We start from the raw sequence: 27,441 nt of genomic DNA, 5'->3' as shown, positions 1-27,441 counted from the left end.
AGCTCTTATAACCTTCCACCTAACCTATGCAAGTGTTAATTATGCCTTAATTTTTCCAGGTGCATCAGTTTCGTAGGTGGGATGATGGGGGCAGCCCTCTACCCAACTCCTAGCAGCTACAAAAAAGCTGCCTGTCATTAGTTGAGTCATAGGAGGGCCCACATATGTTAACTGGTTCTACGGACCTCAAGTATCACTTTCTTGGATGTGTCCCAGTCTCCATCTGATTCAGTGTTGGTAAATTGGTCTTTCTTTTTCTTGGAGTTTGGTTTCTGAAGTGCCAAAATTGTTCTGTCTAGCTAGTCTGTTTCCATATGTATGGTCTGCCCTCACACTGGTCAGTATGGTTCTCTACACCCTTGCACAGTGTCCTTGTTTCTAGAATTTTCGTGTCCAGGAATCAGTCTTTATGGCCCTCTTGTGTATGTCTCCCCGACCCCACTCCTTGTCTTTCAGATTCTTGTTCACAAGTCTCCTTGACTCTCTATAACTCAAGATTGATCGCCAAGGGTTCCATGTACCAGTGTAATCATATATCTAGATCTTTTGTGAATCCGGATTCCACATCTCTTAGTCTTTTTGTGTCCTGATACTGTGTGGGTCAATAAGAACGGGTATGTGACCAATGAGTTAGTGGAGCCGGTCCGACAGAATCTGTCTGTCATAGGGGCTTCCATACAGAGCTGACATGATCACAGTACAAGGATCAATAAGGGGCAAGGGAACTCAGTGGTTCCGCTGGCTAGAAAGCTTTTTGTCTAGTTTTCGTGTTGCTGTAACATGTAGGATTGGGTCTATCATATGTGATATTGCCCTACCTGAACAGGTCTCTGGGTCACCACGGTGATTTGTCCCTGGGTCTTCCTGTCACCACAGTTTCAGACTTGTTTCCCTTTCATTAGTCCTCCTCTTCCCGCATGAGATGCTTCATCAACCTTCATGTATCATCGTCTAATGCCCTAGCCAGAGCCTTTCATGCCCATATGTCTCAACTGCTCATGAGCCTTCAGTGCTTATGTGCCTTCGTTCCATGTGCCTCTCCGAGCCATGTAGCTGCCCAACCCACGTTCCTCTGTTGCCCACCTGCATCATTCACATTGAAAGATAAATCCCAAATAACCTATCAGCGGCAAGGCGTTTATGACGCTGACATACAATTCCTACGGTAGGGTTAAGTATTGCGGTTGCCATTCTAAAGTGAAGTTATGGAATGACTTATTTATCCTTTACAGACATTTCATATTCTTGTTTACAATACCATATATAAGCGCCAACCGATATGTTTGCAAGGTTAGGTTTCTTTCAGAATAACGCTGGCAGGTGAAGCTCTTACCACCAAAGGCTTCTCTGGTGTTTGCAGCTGCACATGGCACTTGCTTGGTGAATACCAGCTGCTGATGGACAAGTAGTTTGGCAGATATTGGTCACCAACTGCCTTTCCATCGATTGCGGTCACCTTCGTCTGAAAAAGATTCACAAGAAGAATGTTATGGTTAGGGGTGCACTAAGGAAAGAGGAACACCATCTGTGCATGTGCTAATTGCTAAACTCACTTTTAAAACATGCATTTTTAAAGTTTTGGAAACAAAAAGCGTGGATATCAAACTTACCTTCATAAAATGGCCAGTACCAAACTATTTTCTGTACGAAAACATCTACACCAGTGAAGAATGTCATAAACTTCTTGCAATGCAAAAACAACCCATTTGGACTGTGAAGATTGTGATTTACAGGAAATGTACAGTTGCGTTCAGCTTAACTTCAATACGTTACTTGTGGGGCCTCTTTATGACTAAATAGAAAGGTGGACGCAAACAGTATTTTTGTCTGATTTCTCGGGCTTTACTTCAAGGAGTTTGTTTCGTGAAGAACAGTACCACTTTTGAGGCTTGCAGCTCGGAATGAGGGAAAATGTGTACATTAAACCGATTCAGCGCAGGATCCCTCATTCCAAGCAGTAGAACTCGGAAGGACGGGTGTATGAAGCTTCCTGAGGAAAAGCTGCTCCTTGTGGTATAGGTATTCCTCTGGTTTGACCTCCTTGAAATAGCAGAGGATATGGAATGAGTGCCTGAGTGCATTTGAATGAGCATTAGGTGTCGCTGTCAGAGACTGCTGTCAGCATAATGGAATTCCGGGTTGCAGTCACTGCTTCATGGTGCATTCCAAAGATTCAGGTTCTGGAAGGTTCAGAACACTCAGCCCTGCTCTGACTAGTCTGGGTGGTGCTGCAGCCCCTTTCTTCTGTAAGTGGTATCACAGTTCCACTTGCATCACAGAGCTTTTCGGAACATGAAGCTTCCTTGGCTGAGATGTGTTCGGCAACAATATCTAAAGCATGCTTTAATGTGTAGAGGACTGGATAATAGTGTTCCTCTGAGCATCTTTCTTTTCACATGGTGGCTGTGAAATAGGTAAAGCATACAAAAGCTTTAAAATATCATGAATCTCAGCCACTGGTAAGGACTCGGGCTGCGTCCCAATCCATTGTTATTTTACCCACCATGCCACCCCAGTTTGGACCCACCCATACGCAAATCAGTCTTGACCCTACTCCAGTGGGAACAGTCCAGCCCGAACTGTCAAGCCAAGTCCTGCCTGAACCGTAACACAAGCAACCCAGGACATACCAGAGGCTGCTTTCCTATGCAGAATAGATCACCAAGTATACCCAAACTTGGGACGTCTGGATCGTCAAAGCTTCATCAAAGGAAGAGGCTTGTGTCTCTACAGCCACTTGGGTTAGCCCTTTTCACAGTCTCGGCCTGGCTTTAAACATCCAAAAGTCTCCCATGCACCCAGTCACAAGAATAAGTACTGAGGAGCCAACAGAGAGAATGGCTTAACTGTAGACAATGATAAAGACATTCTACTCCAAGTAAACAGTTTCGGTCAGAACAAACACGTCCTGTTATTGCTGAATTAATCTTGCATCAGATTAAACCCTTTTTGCAGACTCTGGATGAGACCTATACAACAGGAGCTGATTCAACAATGGAAACACGCAAGTGGCTCATGGAATGACGTAGTAGAAGTTACCAGAAGGCTCAAGCAGCCCTTGCTTTGGTGGAGGTTCCCATCAAACCTCAATGCAGGCCTATTTACAATTGTTGAAGCACACGCATCTTGTAATAAAGTGAAATACAGTAATTTATCAAAAATAAAGCAGTAATAAATTGGGCTTTTGTTTCTTCTTTTACTGTAATGGGGTCTTCCACTCCCTTATGCCAACGAGTTTTGTCATTTTTGTAAAAGACCCAACGACTTCCTCAGGGCTTACAACTTCTTCCCACCAATTCTCTTCAAGAGGTCATATCCTCCATCCAATAAATCTCATTCTATAGTCTCTATTATCCAAAAACCAATGTTGATCCATGACCCTCCACAAACTGACAGATATTTACGGTATTTTGTTATTGTTAACACAGAGACAATCACTTAAAAAGGTTGTATTGTAGGTCTCTCGTGTTTTGGGCACCTCAACAGATCCTTGTTATTTATAAACGATGTAACAGCGTTCTTCCGATAACACGGAGACATTCCCTCCGAAAACTACAACAGGTCCCTGAAGTACGGGGCACCTCTGACCGACACCGCTACCCGGATACAGGTAAAGGCCTCTACCTGTATCCGGGTGGAGGTTGCTCTTGTGAGAAGTTGGCCTGATATATGATGCTCACTAGTTCTAGTGATCACCTTGTATCAGTCCAAACAACCCTTATGGTGATTGGTTGTAAGTCAACCTTATAGACCAGCTATCCTAATGGTAGCATGGACAAAGCAGTCTTAGACTAAACTCTTTTGGCATGTGAAGCCAGCTGTTTTACCACAATATAACCCCTTGAATACCAGATGAAAGGACACCACACAGGTTGTTATGAAAATAAACAATATATGTATTAATAACAAACACCCCTGAACTCTTTATGAGATCAGAGGGCTAAGCACATGACAATCTCTTAGGAAAAATACGATAAGTTGCACAAAATTACAATGGTGCCCTAGGGGCACGGCAAACCATATACTAAGTAAATGGTATAAGGAAACCGATAGAAGGAATGGAGCTGTCCAGAGGCTGTAGGATCGCTGGGACTACGCTACTCTAACTTTAGGTAAGTAATAGGAGGCCCACGGAACGCGTGTGCAGAGTGTGAACTCACACGCAAGATGCGTAACAACGTCTATGGACAGTACAGTTCAAGAAAAGGTGAGTACGGACAATCCTGACTGGTTAGGACTAAAATGACTGTGAATCTAGACACTAGGAGAGTCAAGCTACCCTTGAGCACCGAAATGCTCTTGTTACCTCACCCACGGCTGCGGGTGCATAGGTGCGAAGTCGTGTCGGGTTTCTGCGTTGAAGTCTATGGAGCCTGAAAGAAAAGATGCTGCAGGCGACCAGGAGGAAGATGTCCGGTGTGATCCAAGGGTGGATCAGAGATGCTGAAGACCTGAAAGCAGAGGGGACAATGTTCAAAGTCACTAGCCAGTGACTGGAGTGGAACCAGGAAGGAACCAGATGTCGTCGTCGCGATCAGGTGAAGAGTGGACGCTTGTCTCTGCAGCCACGCGGACCAGGAGGTGTCTTCGATGACCAGGATGGAGGCACGAGCTGTCCCACGCAGGCTCTCGCTGTCGGATCCGGATTTGGAGTCAACAGGCCTTGGCAAAGGCAACCCACGCGGTGAGTGGAAACAGCGTCTGGAGTGGACCAGGAGGGTCCGGGGTGCTCCTCTTTTGGAAGGGAGCAAGGGCCAGTCTGGAGCAACCAGACCAGCAGTGTAGTTTTCAAATATCGTCGTCTAGGAGGTCACTAGCCAACCGGCAAGTGACCAGACAACGCGTCGAGCAGCAAACAAGCAGAAGGGCCCCACGCAGATCTCGTGGAGGCTGGAGGGCTGATCTTCGGTGCAGGAGCTGCTCGGGGCTGGTGCTTCTCAATCCTCAAAGCACTTGGTCGAGTTTACCTTGGAAGTCGTGCTGGAAGCGAAGTGCAGTTTCTCCAAGATGGCCGGTCCCACGTGTCTTGTTGCACCCACGGATCTCAGCTGTGCTGCAGATGTGAGTTGAGGTCGGAGAGGTCTGGGAATCCGGGTCTCGTCGGGCTCTGAAGTCTGGATCCTCAAGGGAAGACAACAAAGTGAAGCCGCTGGACGCTTGATGGTGCCTGCAGTTGCAGGGTGGACACTCCTTGCCCACAAGGGAGATTTCTTCAGTCTTCTGTTGTAGAAAGTCGAAGTCCAGAGTTTCTTCTTGTAGAGTTTCAGTTCAGGATTAATCTAATTTGGAATGGGACCAGCTCCTACCTTTATCCTGCTAAAGGGGGCTGTGCTACAACTAGGTCCCTCCTATGGGTGGGACCAGGAAGGGGGGTGGTTACACCCCCTATCCTTTGTCCGGTTTCGCGCCAGAGCTGGGGCAGGGATGCCCCAGCAACTGGTTTGAACCGGTGTATGCACAGGACACCTTGTGTGCCCCGGGCATGTCTCATTCCTTTCAGGCCTGTCCTACCCAATACACAAAATCCTGTCTGGGGTGGTGCTAGCACCTCCCAAGGCAGGAAACCCTTTATCCAAGCCTCCCTCGCTGGAAGGACTCCCAGCAGCAGGAGGTCAGACTTGTGTCTGTGGTGGCAGCATCCATTTTGTGATGCCAAGGCTCGAGTAAACTTTAACCGTGGTTCACAGTTACATACATGTCTTATCCCTCTAGAAGGGTGGAATGCTACCCATGTCGCCATAACTGGCAAGGGGGTATTATTCCAAAGCGTATGACACCTTAGACAACATGTTTTGATAATGCTATACCAAAGTTAGCAATAACCGCGAGGATTATAATGCACTTAAGAGTATATGGTATAGCGTTATCATGGAACAACAGCTATTAGGACTTGGTTCCGCAAGCTGCAGACGGGCTCAGCTCATGCCAGAGCACCATCTCACATAATTCCAAGCACTCTGCCTTCAGAATTGATAAGGCCTGCCATAGGAGTGACTGATAGGAATATATGTGTCCATTTTGGGGTTAGATATAGGTAACTAGATCTACAGCAAAGGGTGTTTACACCACCTTGCCCCAGCTGTCTTACCAGCCAGTTGTGTCTGTTTAGATGGCCAGCCAGGGGTGGCATAATACATGCTTCAGCCCCTGGTAGGCCCTGGGTACACCTATGCCCTGTGTACCTAAGGTACACTGTACAGGGACTGATAAGGTGGCCCAGTACCAATTGGTAAATGCACCTAAAGTACATGGATGTCAATTTAGAGAGAGAACAGCTAGGCTGTGGGTCTGATTAGCAGGCCCACAGCCAGGGAAAGTCGTAAACCAGTGAAGCAAAAAGCAAAAATCTGGGGTGACCATAGGATTGCAGACCCAACTCTCCTACATAACCCCCCACCCCCCCAAACCTAGGGACATTAAACTAACCTTGACCAGGTGAGTCTTCCTGTTCTAAGTGGAAATACCTGGAGAGACCATCTGCATTGCCATGGTCAGTCCCTGGTCTGTGCTCCACTGTAAAGTCCATCCCCGGTAGGGAAATGGACCACCTAAGAAGTTTGGGGGTTTCACCCTTCATCTGATTTAGCCATAAGAGGGGCTTATGGTCGGTCTGAATCTTGAAGTGAGTTCCAAACAAGTATGGCCTCAACTTTTTCAGGGCCCAAACCACAGCAAAGGTCTCCCTCTCAATAGCTGACCAATGTTTCTCTCTAGGGGTCAGCCTTCTACTTATAAAAGCAATGGGCTGGTCATGACCATCAATATTCAGTTGAGATAGAACAGCTCCCACACCCAACTCAGATGCATCTGTTTGGACAATGAAGGTTTTGGAGTAGTCAGGACTCTTGAGAATAGGTGCAGTACACATGGCCTGCTTCAGGTCATCGAATGCCTTCTGACAGCTAACTGTCCACTGAACTTTCTTTGGCATTTTCTTGCTTGTCAAGTCATTAAGTGGTGTCACAATGGACCCATAATTTTTGACAAACTTCCTATAGTAACCAGACAGGCCCAAGAAAGCTCTGACCTGTGTCTGGGTGGTTGGAGGAGCCCAGTCCATTATGGCCTGTATCTTGCTCTCCAAGGGTTGAACCTGGCCTCCACCCACAAGGTGGCCCAGGTACACAACCTGACTCTGCCCTATCTGGCACTTGGTGGCCTTGATAGTGAGGCCTGCCTTTTGCAGGGCCTCTAAAACTATCCTCAGGTGGATCAGGTGATCCTCCCAGGTGGAGCTGAAGACAGCAATATCATCTAGATATGCTGCACAAAAGTCATCCAACCCAGTGAGGACTTGGTTAACCAACCTTTGAAAAGTGGCAGGTGCATTTTTCAAACCAAAGGGCATCACCACAAATTGGTAATGACCTCCTGGGGTAGAAAATGCTGTTTTGGCCTTGGCATCCTCAGCTAACCTGATCTGCCAATAACCAGCTGTTAGGTCAAATGTATTCAAGAAAGTTGCAGAAGCCAACTTGCCTATGAGTTCATCTGCCCTAGTTATTGGATGGGCATCTGTCTTAGTGACAGCATTGAGACCCCTGTAGTCTACACAACACCTCATCTCTCTCTTACCATCCTGGGTGTGAGGTTTTGGCACTAGAACTACAGGACTAGCCCAAGGGCTCTCTGAGGGTTCAATGACTCCCAATTCCAACATCTTTTGTACTTCTTTCTTTATGCAGTCCTTGACGTGGTCAGGTTGCCTGTAGATTTTACTCTTGACAGGCAGACTGTCACCAGTGTCCACCTCATGGGTGCACCGGTTTGTCTGACTGGGTGTCAGTGAGAACATTTGTCTAAAGGATTGAAGAACTTGTTTGCAATCCTCTTGTTGATTCTCAGAGAGGCTGTCAGAAAAGACTACACCATCAACTGACCCATCATCAGGGTTCTGGGTGAGCAGGTCTGGGAGAGGGTCACTCTCTTCCTCCTGTCCCTCATCGGTTGCCATGAGCAAGCCCATGTTTTCCCTGTCGACAAATGCCTTGAGCCTGTTAACATGAAGCACCCTGTGTGGGCTCCTGGGAGTTCCAAGGTCCACCAGGTAGGTGACCTCTCCCTTTTGCTCAATAATGGTATGGGGTCCAGACCATATGTCTTGGAGAGCTGCTGGGGCCACTGGCTCCAGCACCCACACCTTCTGTCCTACATGATAAACAGTTAGGACAGCCTTTTGGTCATGCCAAGCTTTTTGAAGTTCTTGGCTGGCCTCAAGGTTTTTGGATGCCTTCTCCATGTACTCTGCCATCCTGGAGCGGAGACCAATTACATAGTCCACTATGTCAAGTTTAGGCTTTTTGAGAGGTAACTCCCATCCTTCCTTCACAAGACATAGGGGTCCTCTTACAGGATGTCCAAACAGAAGCTCAAAAGGACTGTAGCCAACCCCCTTCTGTGGGACCTCTCTGTAAGCAAACAGGAGGCAGGGTAAAAGGTTGTCCCATCTTCGCCGAAGCTTTTCAGGTAACCCTTTTATCATCCCTTTTAGGGTCTTGTTGAATCTCTCAACAAGCCCATTGCACTGTGGGTGATAGGGTGTGGTAAATTTGTAATTTACACCACACTCCTTCCACATTGCAGTCAAGTATCCTGACATGAAGTTTGCACCTCTGTCAGAGACAACCTCCTTAGGAAACCCCACTCTGGAGAAAACTCCAAGCAGGGCCCTGGCCACAACAGGAGCTGTAGTGGTCTTAAGGGGAATAGCTTCTGGATACCTGGTGGCATGATCTACTACCATCAGTATAAATCTGTGCCCAGATGCTGTTGCGGGGTCCATTGGTCCAACAATGTCTATCCCCACTCTCTCAAAGGGCACCCCCACCACAGGTATTGTTATAAGGGGGGGCCTTTGTTGTGACACCTGATTTGCCACTGGCTTGACAGGTGACACATGAGCGACAAAACTCTTTGGTGTCTTCAGATATATGAGGCCAGTGAAAGTGTGGGGCAAGCCTGTCCCAAGTCTTGTTCTGGCCTAAGTGACCTACAAGGGGAATCTCATGAGCTAAGGTGAGAAGGAAACCTCTAAGAGACAAGGGGATGACCAGCCTCCTGGTAGCACCAGGCTTGGGGTCTCTTGCCTCAGAGTATAGGAGTCCATCATCCCAATATACCTTGTGGGCACCTGTAGCATTCCCTGCAGCCTCAGCAGCAGCCTGCTGTCTGAGGGGTTCAAGGGAGGAACAGTCTAACTGTGCCTGTCTCAAGTCTGCCCTGGAAGGTCCCCCTGTCCCAAGAAACTCAATCTGTTCAGGTTCAAGCTCTTCTAGGACAGTTCCTTCTGGGGTCTTTGGGTCAGCCTCCTGTGAGGGCTGATCCTCAACCTGAGGCAGGGGGGGAGGCTCAGCCTTACCCCTACTGCTCTTCCTCTTGGGTAGTGTCTGGTCCATTCTTCCAGGATACAGCACTTGTTCAGCTGGGCATTTCTTGGCCTGTGACCTGGTCACAGCAAGGACATGTGAGGAGAGACTTAGCATTTCTACATGAGTCCTGTACTCCACATCTGACCACAGTGAGGATTCCAAATCATTGCCCAAAAAACAATCTACTGGGAGGTCTGAACTAACTATAACCCTTTTGAGGCCAGTTACCCCTCCCCAGGAGAAATTAACAACTGCCATACTGTGATTGGTAGTGATATTGCTAGCATTGGTCACTAGGTAATCTGAACCTAGCATGATCTGGTCAGGGTCCACAAATGTTGGTGTCACCATAGTGACACTGGCACATATGTCCCTGTCGGCCTGAGCCATTTTTCCATTGATTAAAGGCGTTTGCCTGTATTTGCCCAGAGTACTAGGACTTACAGTAGGGGTCATATCCATGTCCCCAGTACAAACAAGAACTGCCTGAGTAGGTATTCTGACTAAGTCAGAATCCACCTCAGTTCCCAGTGTTAACCCAACTATAGCCTTGGGAGGTACACTACCACTACTAACTGTACTAGGGGGTGCAGGTGTCTTAGGGACAGTAGTGGTAGGAGTTTGGCCTTTCTTGGTGCACTCACTAAACCAGTGAGTCTTACTTTTACAGTATTGGCACCATGGTTTCTTAGGACCATCATTCTTCTTCTTTTGTGAATTCTGGGACCCACCCTCCTTAGCTTGTTGGGGCCCTGTTGAAGACTTCTGGTCATTTTGCTTATTCTCATTATTACCCTTCTGGTCTGCTTTCTTCTGGCCACCACCCTGGTTCTGCTGCTTGACCCTGGTTCTGACCCATCTGTCTGCCTTCTTTCCCAATTCTTGGGGAGAGGTCAGATCTGAGTCAATCAGGTGCTGATGCAACAACTGGTTCTGACAATTATTTAAGATTTGCTCTCTCATAATTAGATTATACAATCCTGTGTAATCAGTAACTTTACTTCCCAGTAACCAGCCTTCCAACGCCTTAGTGGCACAATCAACAAAGTCAGTCCAATCTTGAGCCTGAGTTTTCTGGGTGTCTCTGAACACCAACCTGTACTGTTCAGTTGTTAAGCCAAACCCATCAATCAGTGCAGTTTTCAAGACTTGGTAATCATTAGCATCCTCATCTCTAACAGTGAGGAGCTTATCTCTACCTTTGCCTTCAAAGGAGAGCCACAATATAGCTGCCCACTGACTCTGGGGTACCTGCTGTACTTTGCAGGCCCTCTCCAGAGCAGTTATCCACTTGTGGATATCATCTCCTGTATTATAGGAGGGCACTATTTTACTCAGGTTTCTAGTATCAAAACCCCTTTCTTTATCCCTATGGATATTGCTGCCACCAGTGGGGACTACCCCACTCAACTGTTGCTCTTTGGCAAAGGCAAGTTTCTCTTTGGCAAGGGCAAGTTCTTCCCTTTCAATCCTTAGATTCACTTCCCTCATCTTTGCTTCATGCTCTCTTCTTTGAGGGGATGTCATCCCTCTCTGAGAAGATGCCTGAGAGACATGGGTGTGAATAGATCTGTTAGAGCCTCTGGAGTGAGATCTAACTCGTCTATTCCCAAGGTTAGGCCTGCTTGAGGATGGTCTTGGGGCTCCCCCAGTACCACCTTCATGTAGGCTTAAGTTGGCCCTGGTGAGTCTGCTGACTACTACTGGACCTTTGTCTGCCTCATCCACAGAGGACTCTTCCTCTTCCTCCTCAGCTACATTCTCTGTTTCAGGGAGGTTAGAGTCTGGATCACCAGGTGTACCTTCTAAGGGGGGCATGCTCCCATCTGGATTAGAGGGGCCTGTGTTAGAAGTCCTTCTAGCATCATATGTCTCTAAGAGACCTAACAGAAAAGGAGTGGTAGGGTTGGAACCCTTTTTCAATTTCCTGGAGGTACACAATTGTCTCATCTCCTGGAAACTGAGAGCTGCATATCTGGAAAGGACCTGTGGAGGGTCACTAACCACTAGGGGAGTCTCTGAAGTCTCTCCATGGGTAGACATGCTTTCTAGTGAGGTGTAAGTGATCCACCTACCTACACTATGGGTTTTCCTACTGATCCCTTGCTAAGAGTTGTAGTCAGGGTGTGCTAGGCCCTTTCTGCTACAACAGCTGGTTCAGTAGAACTCAGAGTATTTCTAAGCTTGTTATATGTACCTATGGTACCTTATGTGATCTTTCAAATGATATTTCAAGATTATATTTGGTAAAAACAACAGCAAGCTCAAATCCCAACCGCTGCACACCAATGTGAGAAGTTGGCCTGATATATGATGCTCACTAGTTCTAGTGATCACCTTGTATCAGTCCAAACAACCCTTATGGTGATTGGTTGTAAGTCAACCTTATAGACCAGCTATCCTAATGATAGCATGGACAAAGCAGTCTTAGGCTAAACTCTTTTGGCATGTGAAGCCAGCTGTTTTACCACAATATAACCCCTTGAATACCAGATGAAAGGACACCACACAGGTTGTTATGAAAATAAACAATATATTTATTAATAACAAACACCCCTGAACTCTTTATGAGATCAGAGGGCTAAGCACATGACAATCTCTTAGGAAAAATACGATAAGTTGCACACAATTACAATGGTGCCCTAGGGGCACGGCAAACCATATACTAAGTAAATGGTATAAGGAAATTGATAGAAGGAATGGAGCTGTCCAGAGGCTGTAGGATCGCTGGGACTACGCTACCCTAACTTTAGGTAAGTAATAGGAGGCCCACGGAACGTGTGTGCAGAGTGTGAACTCACACGCGAGATGCGTAACAACATCTATGGACAGTACAGTTCAAGAAAAAGGTGAGTACGTACAATCCTGACTGGTTAGGACTAAAACGACTGTGAATCTAGACACTAGGAGAGTCAAGCTACCCTTGAGCACCTAAATGCTCTTGTTACCTCACCCACGGGCTGCTGGTGCATAGGTGCGAAGTCGTGTCGGGTTTCTGCGTTGAAGTCTATGGAGCCTGAAAGAAAAGATGCTGCAGGCGACCAGGAGGAAGATGTCCGGTGTGATCCAAGGGTGGATCAGAGATGCTGAAGACCTGAAAGCAGAGGGGACAATGTTCAAAGTCACTAGCCAGTGACTGGAGTGGAACCAGGAAGGAACCAGATCTCGTCGTCGCGATCTGGTGAAGAGTGGACGCTTGTCTCTGCAGCCACGCGGACCAGGAGGTGTCTTCGACGACCAGGATGGAGGCACGAGCTGTCCCACGCAGGTTCTCGCTGTCGGCGGTGGCGGATCCGGATTTGGAGTCAACAGGCCTTGGCAAAGGCAACCCACGCGGTGAGTGGAAACGGCGTCTGGAGTGGACCAGGCGGGTCCGGGGTGCTCCTCTTTTGGAAGGGAGCAAGGGCCAGTCTGGAGCAACCAGACCAGCAGTGTAGTTTTCAAAGATCGTCATCTAGGAGGTCACTAGCCAGCCGGCGAGTGACTAGACAACGCGTCGAGCAGCAAACAAGCAGAAGGGCCCCACGCAGATCTCGTGGAGGCTGGAGGGCTGATCTTCGGTGCAGGAGCTGCTCGGGGCTGGGGCTTCTCAATCCCCAAAGCACTTGGTCGAGGTTACCTCGGAAGTCGTGCTGGAAGCGAAGTGCAGTTTCTCCAAGATGGCCGGTCCCACGTGTCTCGTCGCACCCACGGATCTCAGCTGTGCTGCAGATGTGAGTTGAGGTCGGAGAGGTCTGGGAATCAGGGTCTCGTCGGGCTCTGAAGTCTGGATCCTCAAGGGAAGACGACAAAGTGAAGCCGCTGGACTCTTGATGGTGCCTGCAGTTGCAGGGTGGACACTCCTTTCCCACAAGGGAGATTTCTTCAGTCTTCTGTTGTAGAAAGTCGAAGTCCAGAGTTTCTTCTTGTAGAGTTTCAGTTCAGGATTAATCTAATTTGGAATGGGACCATCTCCTACCTTTATCCTGCTAAAGGGGGCTGTACTACAACTAGGTCCCTCCTATGGGTGGGACCAGGAAGGGGGGTGGTTACACCCCCTATCCTTTGTCCGATTTCGCGCCAGAGCTGGGGCAGGGATGCCCCAGCAACTGGTTTGAACCAGTGTATGCACAGGACACCTTGTGTGCCCCGGGCATGTCTCATTCCTTTCAGGCCTGTCCTACCCAATACACAAAATCCTGTCTGGGGTGGTGCTAGCACCTCCCAAGGCAGGAAACCCTTTGTCCAAGCCTCCCTCGCTGGAAGGACTCCCAGCAGCAGGAGGTCAGACTTGTGTCTGTGGTGGCAGCATCCATTTTGTGATGCCAAGGCTCGAGTTAACTTTAACCGGGGTTCACAGTTACATACATGTCTTATCCCTCTAGAAGGTTGGAATGCTACCCCCGTCACCAGAGCTGGCGAGAGGGTAGTATTCCAAAGCGTATGACAACTTATACCTCAGCTCATGCCAGAGCACCATCTCACATAATTCCAAGCACTCTGCCTTCAGGATTGATAAGGCCTGCCATAGGAGTGACTGATAGGAATATATGTGTCCATTTTGGGGTTAGATATAGGTAACTATATCTACAGCAAAGGGTGATTACACCACCTTGCCCCAGCTGTCTTACCAGCCAGTTGTGTCTGTTTAGATGGCCAGCCAGGGGTGGCATAATACATGCTTCAGCCCCTGGTAGGCCCTGGGTACACCTATGCCCTGTGTACCTAAGGTACACTGTACAGGAACTGATAAGGTGGCCCAGTACCAATTGGTAAATGCACCTAAAATACATGGATGTCAATTTAGAGAGAGAACAGCTAGGCTGTGGGTCTGATTAGCAGGCCCACAGCCAGGGAAAGTCGTAAATCAGTGAAGCAAAAAGCAAAAATCTGGGGTGACCATAGGATTGCAGACCACACTCTCCTACAGCTCTGTTGAAAACTTATGCCGACAACGACATTAACTTCTCTGGCAGCATAACTAATAATTGGGAATTTATATACACAGTTATTATTGCCATATACATTGGATTTTGCTCCTTTTACATTTAGGCTCTTTATGGGATATTTACGTGTTGGCTGTGCTTGATAGGACGCAATGCGAATACATAGATTGTACTTTTCTGTTTAACACATCCTGTCTGATTTTTTTACCATCTATATTGACATCATATGTATTGTATCTATTCGACTGGCCAAGTGACACATGCTGTATGATGGCATTATAAATGTCTGACCATGAAGTTTTTGAAACACATATGAATGCCATATATTTTGTAATAATTGGAAACAATTGTTTGCTATACTGTTTTGACTGGTGTGAATTATTGAGCTCTGAACTACTTTGCAATGTTATGTTGTTGGGCATTGTTTTTGGCAATTCCCACGCATACGCTTTCTTACCGTATAAGTGTCATCTAGTGTAGACCCTTTTCTAATGTTTGACTGACCACTTTGTGTGGAGTGTTTGTGCAGGTTGTTTGTTCAACTGCTGCAGATTGTAATAGTCTATGACCTTGATGTATTACATCATAAAACAAAAATGAACAAGGTCTTGAACGAGGGCGTGAAGTGGGAGACATCACAAATGTATTGCTATGAACTATATCATTACATTTAGGGTTTGGCTGAGCAGGAGAAATGCTGTACAGCACCAGCCATCCCACCCTTCATAACCCGTGGTTTCACAGGCCCAATGTAAAGTTAGGAGAACCATTGGATTGTCTTCTAAGAGCCTCAGTTGACTCTACTGACGGAAACTCATCACCGTGTGGTCTAACAGCCAAAGAACTGCTCAGTCATAATGGCAGTCATCTGCTCTAATGAGTCCAAGGCTACCATTGATTTCCCTGCATGTAATTGCTTGTGATTGACATGCGAGGCATAGCAGACACAGACCAAAAAATGTAGAATGGCCCTCAATTGCAGGGAGAGTTCTCCTTGCAAGTCAGGGTGACTTATTTTCTGTTTTGGGAAACAATCTCTTTTTTTGGAGTTTGTTTCCTCGAAGCAGAAACATTTTGCCGAGCAGGTTCTTTAAACATGATACATGCTCAGAAAACTTTCAGTGTTGTGTGGGAGCTAACACATTGATTGCTCCCTTCACAGCAAAGTGACCCCCGCCAGGCTAGTGGGAATTTTTAAATTGCGACGTTCAACATCAGGATGCCTGAGGCCATGGCCTTTGCTCTCCTGGCCAGCCATCTCCAAAGGTCTATCTGATCTCCCAGAGTCTATCTAAATGAAGCCTCCAACCCAGTCCACAATAGTGTCAAAACCCTTCTCCAGAACGCAACCACTACTTTTGGACCAATAATAGTACCAAGCTTGTGTACTTCTTGAACTGAGGTAGGAATGTTGCAGAAATAACTCAAGACAACCAACAGAAAGCAAAGAGTCAGGAGTTAATCATTTCAGAGATCTCGGATAAGACTGCTCACCATTAAGACAGTAACCTTAGACTTGTCTCGGCCAAGTGCATGAAGACAGCGTCAGGAAGACGGCAAGGTTTGCAGCTGGTAGCAATATGCAGGTCAAACAGAAGTATTGTCATGTAAGAATACAAAGAGATTTAACCGACTGCCTCATAATACAATGTGACCTGTAAACACAAACAAATCAAAAATAGGGTGCTGTCCCCCCTCTGGAGAGCTACATCAAATATCCAGCAGATCTCTGTTCCTGGAAATGTATCTAAGACGATCATCCATTCTATTGTGATTCCTTTGCAGTGTATAACTTATCACAGTTCTTCCATCTGATTGAAATTTATTTTCAAATGTCGTACAATTTACGGCACTTATCTAATTTCATAGGACACAAAAATCAATAGTGTCCTTCCTTTTCAATTGTGATGAAAAACGTAGTCCCCGAAAAAATGGAGAAAGCTCATAGACCGCTTGTGGCATTGTTCTTTCTCATGTGAGACACAGTGAATGATTACACCATATCTTTCATCTTTGCCACTTCTCCACATATGAAAAATATTGAACTTTCTCCCAGACAAGACACTTGTGTCGTTATGGATTGAAACAGCCATGTTTCCAAGTCTCCAAAGTCAAATGTTATTTATTAAAGTTTTCTTAATTCAGACAAGCACCTACATCAAGATCTGCTTCTTTTCTCCATATTGGTGACATTTTCCTTCAGTGAAACTGTGATCAGTTGGTCTTCGATCAGTCAGTTCAGTTGAAGAAAGGTAATATAAAAAGAAAATCTGTATTTATAAATTAATTGTACAAGAAAGAATGCTAAATTTCAGAATATACCATCAAACAATGCAACCAGTAGTATATTTCAAACACTCAGGCTCCCATTTAAAGGGGCCTCGAAAAATTCCAGTATGAGCAGGAATTCCGGTTACTGCATATACCCGAGTTTTGTGGCTAACACAACACCCTGCAATTGTCCGTAGATATATTTTGGCAGTTCAAATCCGCCAAAATTTACAGAACAATACAGGCCCGAGCAATACCGGGACATGTGGATTTTGATGCAGTAAGGAGCAAAATCCATACGTTATTCCCCATTTTGCAGAGGAAAACTCTCAATAGGTGATAATCATTGCAGCTGTTAAATTCCGCTCTCCGTGATATCTGATTTTAGCAAATGAAATAATTACCACATCCAGGTCTGGGCAACTCATAATGAGGGACAAAGATTTATCTTATAGTCCCAAAGACAATAAAGCTGATGAACCCTTTGCACAAATGTCCACGCAACAATATCCTGCGAATTTAAAAAGAGCACAAGTACCCCACCATCGCTAGACTTCTTTTATAACATACCTCAAGCCAGACATACTGTGCAGCAGTGGGAATGGATGGGATTTCAAACTCAACCATGCCTTTTTTAGACACCAGCTCAGTGGTGTAAACATTGTCTTTTGATGTCAGCTCGGCTTTGACCCTTATGGTGGCACCATCGGCAGGACTGCCATCCGGGTACAGGACTTCGACCTAGGCGTTTCAAAACAGAGATGTGATTAAAAAATCAGCCATGAACCGTTAAAGGGTGAACCACAAAGAGAAATGTCAAATTGTACTAAATAGGAGCAATGATTCTAAGCATTCTATAAAATAGCGGTGCTGGTGTGTAACCTAAGTGGATACCCTCATGTTGAAAGTTTGATGGTCTTCCAAGTCAAAGATCTCACTTTATAAGCAGTATGTGCATAAATAAAACAATCCAATTAATGAGCTGGACAACATAGTCCTCTGTTCTGATTACCCATACAGAGCCTGATTAAGAGTGCTGGAATTCCACTCAGAGTGGTAACTCGGGTAGAATTTCACAATTCACTATTATGAGTGCCTGGTGTTTAGAGGTCCAGATTTACCAGGTCCACAAACCCCGCACATGACATTTCTGGACCTAAGACTCCCAGGCCTGGTTTCATCTGGTGTAGATATGCATGGGATAACACCGCTGCTGTGTCAGGGGCAAAAGGCATGAGCATAGCTTGACCCCCCACCCCACACCTGCAGTACCAAGCGGTCGCATACAACCATACCACAGTAAGGCCCTGAACTCTTCTCCCCCCGGGAGCGGCGGAGTGTGCTCGCCCATGCCAACACCTGCATGGGGAGCACACTCCACTCCACTCCACTCAGACTCAGACCTTCCCAAGTCCTCCTGCCTCCGCAAGGACAGACAGCACCGGGCACTAGCATAGACTACGGCTGTATACAAACTTTTCCCCCCCCTCTGAGAAAAGAATGGCCAGGATCAAAAGCAGAGCCTAGGGTTTTGTGTGACCCTCTATCCCACTCCAGCACCCCACCTCTGAGAGGACAAGACACAAGGGAAGCAGACAGCGCTCCCCCTGAACTACCCTACCATGACCCCATTACTCCCACCCCTCCCCACACTACTCCCACTGACCCTTCACCCGGAAAAGGGGCCAGTATGCCCAGGCCCGTGTGATTATTCTTCATTCCAGGGACAAAAACTCTAAATTGCCAATTTTTGGTGCAGGGGTACCTCCTGCAGTCAGGAATTCCATTGTCCTCCACCGTCCACATGCTGCCGGTATCCCCACACCAATAACCAACACTTAGAATTAGGGCCATCATTTCTGCTGATGGACCCCGACTAAACGTTCTGAAGTGGTTCAACAGATGTTGTTCAGCCACTTTTACAACGGACTAAAAAATGTACATAAAAAGACCAATGAAAAATAAGACCATTGAAAGACCAAGCCCTGAGTGTTGTATGATGGAACAACGTTGGGTAATACTTAACATGCCTTTACCATGCATTTTTTAACCCGCATTTTTTGCAGAACATATGTGCTCTTACAATGCATGCCTTACCATGCCTTGTTTATCTATATATAACAACAATGTATTGAGGGCACCACTACCCCCCTACTCCCTCCCCCCAACTTACCTTAAATTAGTGGTAAAGGCTTATAAATGGTCAAAAGAAATGCATGGTAAAGGCACAGCGTGGTAAAAGCCTTGTTGTAAAGGCTATTTACTGGCTTGAGCATGGTGTTACCTTTCCTCTGTATGGCAAGCCAGGCTTGAACTGCTTCCTGGTGTCCTTGGTGTACTTGATGTCAATGAGCTGTTTCTGAACAGGCGTGGAATCGTCAAATGTGGTTTGCTTGCTGCCATCCATGCTTGTCACAGTCGCCCATATGTTAACAGCTCCCCGAAAGTGCTCTGGAACATCTACAGGGGTCATGTCCTTCACACAAATTTCAAAAACTGCAGAGCCATAAATCTGCAAAGAGGTCACAGAAAGGATACGTATGAGAGAATGCGACTGAAGGTGGAGGGCATTCATGGACATCGATATTTGGTATGAGATGCAAAAGAAGGCTGTGAGGCTGAAAGCTTAAGTAAACAGAAATGATGCACACATTGAGAATGATTTATAATATGGCAAACGGAGTAAAGGTAGTGAGGGAGGTGGAGGACTTTACGTTCGCCACACTACCTTTAATTTGCCTGCCGAATTGAGAGTTGACTACCAACCCGGTGGTGAACTCTCATATAAAGCCATTGACAAGTGTGGTGTGCCTTAGTCATTGGTGACGGACGCTTACACCAAACTTTGGAAAGTTTTAACATTTCTCAAAAACAAACTCCGAAAGTGGGAGTTTTTTTTTTTTTAATTGTAAATTAATGGTCCCCACACCATGAGCGTTTTCTTCTATGGTATGAGAGTAATGATTTCATGTATACTGTACCTCAACTCCAGGCTTTTGCCTGGCATAACATGGTGGTGATGGACAGCAAAAAAAGCCACCTGACCGTCCACTCTTACGATGTCTTACCTCAAATGTCCCATACTATGTCAGGCAATCAGAGGAGTATGTCGACAACAGAGCGGCTCCATCTTTGACATCCTGTTGGTCCGTCCAGCTCTAAATCAGGCAGGCGGACAGAGCGTTTGGAGAGGGTACTCAGTCGCCATTGTGACAAAGTACCCTCTCTGCCAAACTCAAAATTGTACCGTTTGCATTTATTTATTTTGTTTTTTTTATAAAGTGCTACTAACCACCCTGCAGTGGCCTCAGAGGGCACATACAAGATTAGCAGGTACCTGAATATTGTGTTAGAGGCTTGGCGGTGAGGATTGGACTGGATCCGGAGAAAAAATCTCCAGATCCAGTCTGACTCCTGGGGGTAACTCACAAGCTGGGAAATCTATAACTAATCTATGTCTCTTACAGATAAATCATTACCAAAGGTAAGTAACTTGTTCATCTAGCATGCACTGCTATTGAGGATTATCTGAAAAAGTGACAAAGTCTTAAAGAACTGAGGAGGGTCATTTAGATACTGACAGGTCACACTCGCCCTATTTGGATATCCCCGCCTATCTGCAAGGAACTGTGCTTTGGACCATGTACTAAGCTCCACTTCCTTTTGGCTTTATTCGCACTAATGTAATACCATATACATGCACAGATATACATTCATACAAAGCAGAGGCGGGTCCCTTCACAGCATTGCCGGTTTGCTAAGTGGGAACCGAGGTTCGAGCACCCACTTAGCAAACTATTTATTTTGTTTTAGAGAAAATAAACTCCTAAAGACGAAGTTTGTTTTCTGTAAACAAAACAAACATATAACTCAGATGTACAGTAAGTTTGCAAGGTGGACACAGGCAGTGAAAATCAGTTATGACCATCCTGCTCTTAATTAGACAGGGCATCCATCACTATCTGGCAGTCTTGTGGCGGATGGAAAACCGGATGAGGGGTTACTGCCACCAGATCCTACTGAAGCTCCATCAATAATAACCCAGAGGTTTCCCCATCTCTAAATGGGGCCGGGAAACTAAGGGTTGTGTCTGAAGCTGGCTCTGTATATATTATTTCAAAGTAAGGAATAGTGTGCACAGAGTCCAGGGAGTCCCCAGAGGTATACCAGAGGCTAAATTAGCCAAGTGCTATCAGCTCTCTTTGTGGTAGTGTGGGTGAGCAGTTAGGCGTATCAGGAGGGTGTGTTAAGCATGTATTGTATTCACTCAATCAAGACTGATGGCACACACTCAGAGACCAAATCCAGACCAATTAGGTAAGTATAATAATATATACATATGTTTTATTTCTAGAACCATGCAGGACTTGGCACAGGTAAGTGAAATATAATCTCAAATGCAAGACTTTACAAGGAAATGCAGTTGTGGTTGAAATTGCAGTTGTTACAGGTCGCTATATTCCAATGGAGAACTCCGCTTCGGTAAAGATGTTGCAGGCTCAGGCAGGGAGGCTTCCTGAAGGTGACCACTGGCTGGAGAGGTAAGTTGGCTTCTTGTGGAATGCCTGGACACCGTTGGTTGGTTCACCCAAGGATGTGGGGCGTCAGGTGCAGGGATGTCTTTTGGCATCGGTCTTCTTAGCAGCTCCGTTCGCGGTCGGGGTGACCCTTCAGGTTCAGGCAGCAGGCGCCGACTTGAAGCTTGACCAGATCCCAGGTCAGGATCGCTGGGGAGACCTCCTTGAATTTGAATTTTGAATTTGAATGCAGATTTGTAAAGCGCATAGCTACCCTGGGGCGTCCCAGCGCTGACGATCAACCTGAGCTTTTAGCTGGGGGATTGCATGAAGGGGAGTTTATGGGAAGACCCATGTTTTTAGTTGCCTGCGAAAGGCTAGTAAGTTGTGTTCTTGACGGATGGAGAGTGGGAGGGAGTTCCACAGTGTTGGAGCATTATATGAAAACAGTCGCCCCCCAGAGCGGGCCTTTCTTATTCTGGGGACGCTGGCCAAGGACAGGGAGCCTGATCTGAGATGTCTGTTCGAGTGATGAGGTTTAACAAGAGATCTCAGAATCGGTGGACCCCTGCCATGTAAAATTTTGTGTGAGATGCAGAGGGTCTTAAAGGTGATCCTTTCCCTGATCGGGAGCCAGTGTAATGATCTTAGGGCTGGTTTGGCTGAGCATTTAGGTTTGGTCCCGGTCAGGAGTCTGGCGGCGGCGTTTTGGGCGCATTGCAGTCTGTTAATGACCGAAGCGGGAGCCCCTAAATAGAGGGCGTTTCCGTAGTCCAGTCTGGAGGTAACTAACCCCTGAATGAGCAATTTCCTGGATTGAAAGGGGATTAAGTGGAGGATTTTTCGCGCTGTCTTAATAAGGCCGAAGCATATGCCGGCGGTTTTTCTGGCCTGGACTTTGAAATTGAGGTCTTGGTCCAACCAGATACCTAGGCTTTTGACTTCGGACTTGGGGGTGGGGGGTGTTCCCATGCAGGGTGGCCTGGAAAGGGAAGGGGGGAGACTACGTGGGTTTCCCAGGAGGAGGATCTCGGATTTCTCTCCGTTAAGTTTTAGGAGTGATTCGCACATCCATTGAAAGATGTTTTGGAGGCATGCTGACAAGTTGTCCAGACTTTTGGTCGACTGGTTTATGGAGACTACCAGCTGGGTGTCGTCGGCATACATAACTGTTTTTATGCCAAATGGAGTTACAATATCTTCAAGGGGAGACATGTATACGTTAAAACGTGTGGGGCTCAGGGAGGAGCCCTGGGTGACCCCACACCGGAGAGGAAGAGCCCTTGAGTTGACTGTGCCGTCAGCCACTTGGAAGGTTCTACCTTCCAGGAAGGATTTGATCCATGAGAGGGCAGTGCCGGAAATTCCTGCCATACTGAGACGGTGGATAAGGATGGCATGGTCCACTGTGTCGAAGGCGGCCCTCAGATCTAGGAGGATCACTGCCACTGATCCTCCTACGTCAATGATGGTTCTTGCCTCTTCGACCACGGCTAGGAGTGCGGTGTCTGTTCCCTGTCCTGGTCTAAACCCTGTCTGGGAGTGGCGCAGGAGGTTGTTGGATCCCAGGAAAAGGGATAGCTGGTGGTTAACGATTTTCTCAGCCACTTTGCTAATGGCCGGGAGGAGAGAGATTGGTCTATAATTAGACAAATCAGTGGGATCGAGGTGTGGTTTTTTTGAGAAGTGCCCGGACTGTGGCTTTTTTCCAGTTGATTGGCACAGTGCCCAGTGTGAAAGACGCATTAATGAGGTTGGTGAAGGGGGGGGTTACAGTGGAGGCGACCAATTTTAGTTTGCTCATGGGAGCTGAATCTGAGGGAGCCCCACTTTTCACTGACTGAAAGGTGGTCAGAAATAGTTCTGTGGTCACCTGGGAGAATGCTTCAAGGCATGGGGCTTCTGGGCCGGAGGAGGGGGGGTAGAGGGGAGGTGAAAGGTAGTGGGGGTGGGGAGGGATATAAGAATGTTGTTAATTTTTGTTGAGAAGAACTCCGCTAGCTGGTTGCATCTCGTGCCCGAAGGGTCCGGTCTGGGCGGTTGTTCTGGGGTTTTTGTAAGAAGGCGAACGATGCGATAGGTTTCTTTGGCGGAGATGGCGGCGGCTAGTATTTTCCCCTCGAAAAAGGTTGCCTGGGTGTTTTTTATACACAATTTGTAGTGCTTCAAGGCAGACCTCCTTGTGGTGTTGGGTCACTCGAACTCGGGTCATGGTGTCAGGTGCAGAGTGGTGCAAAATTGAGGAGCCGCCTGTATCCGGATTTTGTGGGTCAGTCTTTTTTGAGCAAATCCGGTGCTCACAGGAAGCAGAGTTAAGATGGTTGCAGAGCAGGTCCTCCGGAACCACCGGCTGGAGAGGTAAGTTGGGTTCTTGGGGCATGCTTGGACACCGTCGTTTGGGCCACCCAAGGTCGTGGGGCATCGGGTGCAGGGGTGTCCTTTGGCAACAGGTTTATTTACTCTGGTTGCGGTCGGGGGGACCCTTCAGGTTGAGCCTGCAGGTGTCCTCTTGAAGCTCGAGGGAGGTTGAAGATCACCAGATTCAAGGTCAGGATCGCTGGGGAGACCTCCTCATGGTGTTGGGCCACTCAAACTAGGGCCGTGGACATTGGGTGCAGAGTGGTCCAGAATTGCAGAGTTGCAGGAATCCCGATTCTGTGGGTAAGTCTTTGCTTGAGCAAGTTTGGTGCTCGCCGCAGACAGAGTCTGTAAGATGGTTGCAGGGCAGGTCCTCCGGGCTCTGGGGTGGTGCTGGCTGCTGGACACGCTGGTTTCTTCGCTAGAAGCGATACCAAAGGGGATGATCACCTTTGGTATCGCTTTGTTTGCCCTGAGTTGGCAGGGTATGCCCAGACGTGGGTCCCTTGCTCACTCTACCACTGGATTCAACATAGCCTGGCTGATGAGGATTACGAATCCGAAACCGGTCCCAGGATGCTTGTTTCCGGTTCAGGCAAGACATGGCTTTGCAGTTCGGGCTGGACTGTTCACATGAGGCACAGGATCAGACTGATTTGCATATGGCCATGTCCGAACCGGGGTGGCTGAGTGGGCTAAAGAATGGTGATGGATTAAACCCAGATCAGTTGACTGAGGGTGAGTGTTTGATTTGCTCAACCACTCCGCTCATCATCCCCTTTGGTATCGCTTGGTTTCTTCGCTGTAAGCAGGTCGGAGGTGGAACAGGCCGATAGGACTAGGGCCAAAGCAGTGTCCTCTTCTTCCTGGGTCAGCTCAGCTCTTCGGTCCTTCTTCTTTCTTACTCGAAGCTGGGAGGGAAGGTTCAGGGTTGCCCCTAAATACTTAATTTAGGGGTGTTAAAGGGGTGTGTTGGTCGGGACCAATGGGTCCTCTCCTTGGGTGGGTACATCCCCTATTATGCCACCCTCCAGTGAAAGGGAACATGAACCTCTCCCTAATTGGCTGAGTCCCCTCATATTCAAGGTGGAGGGGACTGAGATGCGTGCTTCACAGCACCTCCACCACCTGAGGGCCAATGTTGGTAAAGGTGGCCACACACTGGCATCAGTGTGGGTTTAATGTGCTGAGAAGTTTGCTACCAAACTTCCCAGGTTTCAGTAAAGCCATTATGGAGCTGTGGAGTTCGTAATGACCAACTCCCATACCATATACTCTTTATGGCTTTACTAGACTTACAATGTCTAAGAATGGACTTAGACACTGTGGGGTACGGGGCACAAGCCACTGTACCCTTACCTGAGGGCTGGTGCACCCTACTAGAGGAGTGAATTACCTAGGCCATAGGCAACGAGTTGCAGGCTTGGCACACAGGTATGTGTGCCATGTCGACCCTTCACTTTTCTCTGCACCAAAGCATGCAGCCTGCAATGACAGTGTAAGAGTGTTAAGGTACAGGGCCCTTAAGGGTGGCACAATAGGTTCTGCAGCCCTTAGAGGCCTCCTTTACTGGCCACAGTGCCCTTGGTACCCATGGTACCTTTTACTAGGGACTTATCTGTGACCAGAGATGTGCAAAGGTACAGCTTTGGGAAAGAAAACAGGCCCTGAGTACCTGAATGGCAGGGACCAAGGGCACATCAAGTTCAAGTGCATCATGCGTCAGGCAAAACGTGGGGGCAACTGTTGGAAACCGGCTATTTCTGGTAGGCTAAGGCTGATGCCAAAGCCAGGCAGAAACCACCATTCCAGTCAGGGCAAGGAAGTCACACGCCAAGATAACCCCTGCTCGCCCTCTAGGTAGCATGGCGCGGGCAGTCTAGGCTAAACTCGGAGGCGATGTGTAAAGCATTTGCGTCAGCGCACAACAGCAACAACATACTAGGTACACCACAAAAGAGACTCCACACAAGGTTATATTAAAATAACTTTTGTATTGTCAAAACATATCAGATAGAAATTACACATGTACATTGTGCCAACTGGCACGGCAATATTCACAAGGGATTATTTACAAGACAGGGCCACATGGGCCACTGTCTGAATCAACACTTTGCAGATATAGAAATACTTGTCAGAAATTAGAATAAAAGTATATAAACTTCACTGTAACACAAGGTAACAGTTATAGATCACATCCAGTAACTACTGGGAACAGGTAAGTACCACCTACGCAACCCTAAACTCCTTGGGAGACTGTCACGCAGGGGACCAGGACCTCACTAGGACCACCTGTACTAAAAAGAACAACCACCTAAGTATCACACAGCATTTAGGGGTCTAAGAAAGAACACATTACCCATGATGTATGAAACACATTCAGAGGAGTAGTAAAGAAAAACACATAAAGCATAAACCTACACATTCAGCGGGGTTAAGAATAAGGCACATGATGCAATAAAATACATTCAGGGGTGCAGCGCAAGAAGACACATGATGACTAAACATTCAGAGGTGCAGCGCAGGAAAAGAAAGACACATAATGCATAAAAACATTCAGAGGTGCCAGAGCAATACAATAGCGCAAGAATCACATGATGTCTAAAAACATTCAGAGGTGCAGGAATAACACATGATGCAAGAGAACACATTCAGAGGTGCAAGAACCATATCATTGCGCAAAGACTCACATAAGCCACCACCTGTGGCAGTCCCTAGGCCAACTGGCCTTGTTGGGGCTCAGACGCCCTGAGTCTCAGTGTCAGGGTGCGTTGCCATGCAGCGCCAGTCTCAAAGTACCAAAAAGCCTAAACGTGGCAGCTGCCCACGAAGTGCTGGGCAACTGTGTACCAAAAGCTGTGGCAGGGCTCTCAGTAGCCCCTAGAACAAATCTGCGCCACCTGAGCCACACAGGCTCTAAAACAAACACAGCGCACGTTGGGGCCACACAGGCTCTGGCCAACACTGGTCAAACGTGGGAGCCACACTGGCTCTAAAGCAACATGCCCCCTGGAGCCTCCCTGGACTCTCCAAGCGTTGGGGCGACCCACTGTCAACTGGGGCCGCCCTTGAAGCCCTCGTCACGGTGGAGTCCCCTACGGGGGACTCTAACTTCTCAAAATGCCCCCAGAGCCTCTCAGGGCTCCAAATACAAAAATGAGGCGGGGAGCCCATCCGGGCTCTGTGCACGTTGGGGCGACCCACTGCCAACCGGGGCCGCCCCTGAAGCCTTCATGGCTTCCTACTGGCACTAGGCGCGAGCTCGCGCGACTGCGGGGGGGGGGGGGGCGGACACCGACAACGTGTCCCGGCGCCCCTCCTCTCTTCTGCCCCCGCGTTGGAGCCTTGCAGGGCTCGACACAAAGACTGGCCCCTCGAGCCTTCCCAGGCTCTACACACCGTTGGAGCGGCCCGCTGCCCTACGGGGCCGCTCTGACGAAGGGGGACCTCCCAGGCACAGCCCCACTCGGCCCGCCCTCAGCCCAGACTCACCGGGGCTCACGGGGCGGCTCCTCTGTCTTCCTGGGGCAGGCGCCGACAATGCACCTCGGGCCCCCAGGCTCTCCCCTCTCGGCATCGGCCGCCATCTCCCCGCGCCTTCCTCCTCTTCCTCCCGCCTCACAGGCTGCGGGGCGGGACTTCCGGCCGGCCGCGCTGGGATTGGCCGGCCGGCCAGGTACTTCCGGGTCGCCGCGGGCAGCGCGGCGGCCCTCGCTAGGCAGGCAGGCGGGCAGAAATCGCGAGGTGGGCACTCGTAAATCAAATAAACAACTGGGCAAATCCAAGTCGGAAAAATAAGCGGAGTGGGCTCCCGCGCCGATCCGCCGCCGGCCTCCAGCAGCAACGCGCTTCCAAGCGCTATAGAGGCACACAAAGCGCTCCAGCACTAGAAGTGCAACCAAAGCGCCATGGGCAGGAAATAAAGCGCTCTCAGCGCTATGAAGGACAAATCCAGCGCTCCCAGTGCTAGAAGGGCAATAAAGCGCTCTCTCAGCGCTAGAT

General features: G+C 47.9%; 1 protein-coding gene across 2 annotated transcripts in view; it reads right to left on the bottom strand.

The window, feature by feature from the left end:
* CPAMD8 (C3 and PZP like alpha-2-macroglobulin domain containing 8) overlaps positions 1-27,441 on the bottom strand; it is a 1,183,022-nt gene that overhangs the window by 1,031,981 nt on the left and 123,600 nt on the right. For both annotated transcript variants that reach the window (XM_078671323.1, XM_078671324.1), the window contains exons 11-13: positions 18,849-19,076; positions 17,135-17,305; positions 1,334-1,462 (exon numbers count right to left, since the gene is read on the bottom strand). In XM_078671323.1, coding sequence (XP_078527449.1) covers positions 1,334-1,462; positions 17,135-17,305; positions 18,849-19,076 — 528 coding nt within the window. The remainder of the gene's footprint in view (positions 1-1,333; positions 1,463-17,134; positions 17,306-18,848; positions 19,077-27,441) is intronic.

The sequence above is a fragment of the Lissotriton helveticus genome, chromosome 12 (assembly GCF_964261635.1).
Source record: "Lissotriton helveticus chromosome 12, aLisHel1.1, whole genome shotgun sequence".
NCBI classification, from domain to species: Eukaryota; Metazoa; Chordata; class Amphibia; order Caudata; family Salamandridae; genus Lissotriton; species Lissotriton helveticus.
Note: the sequence above shows the minus strand (reverse complement) of the source record. Positions and strands in the feature narration are given on the sequence as shown.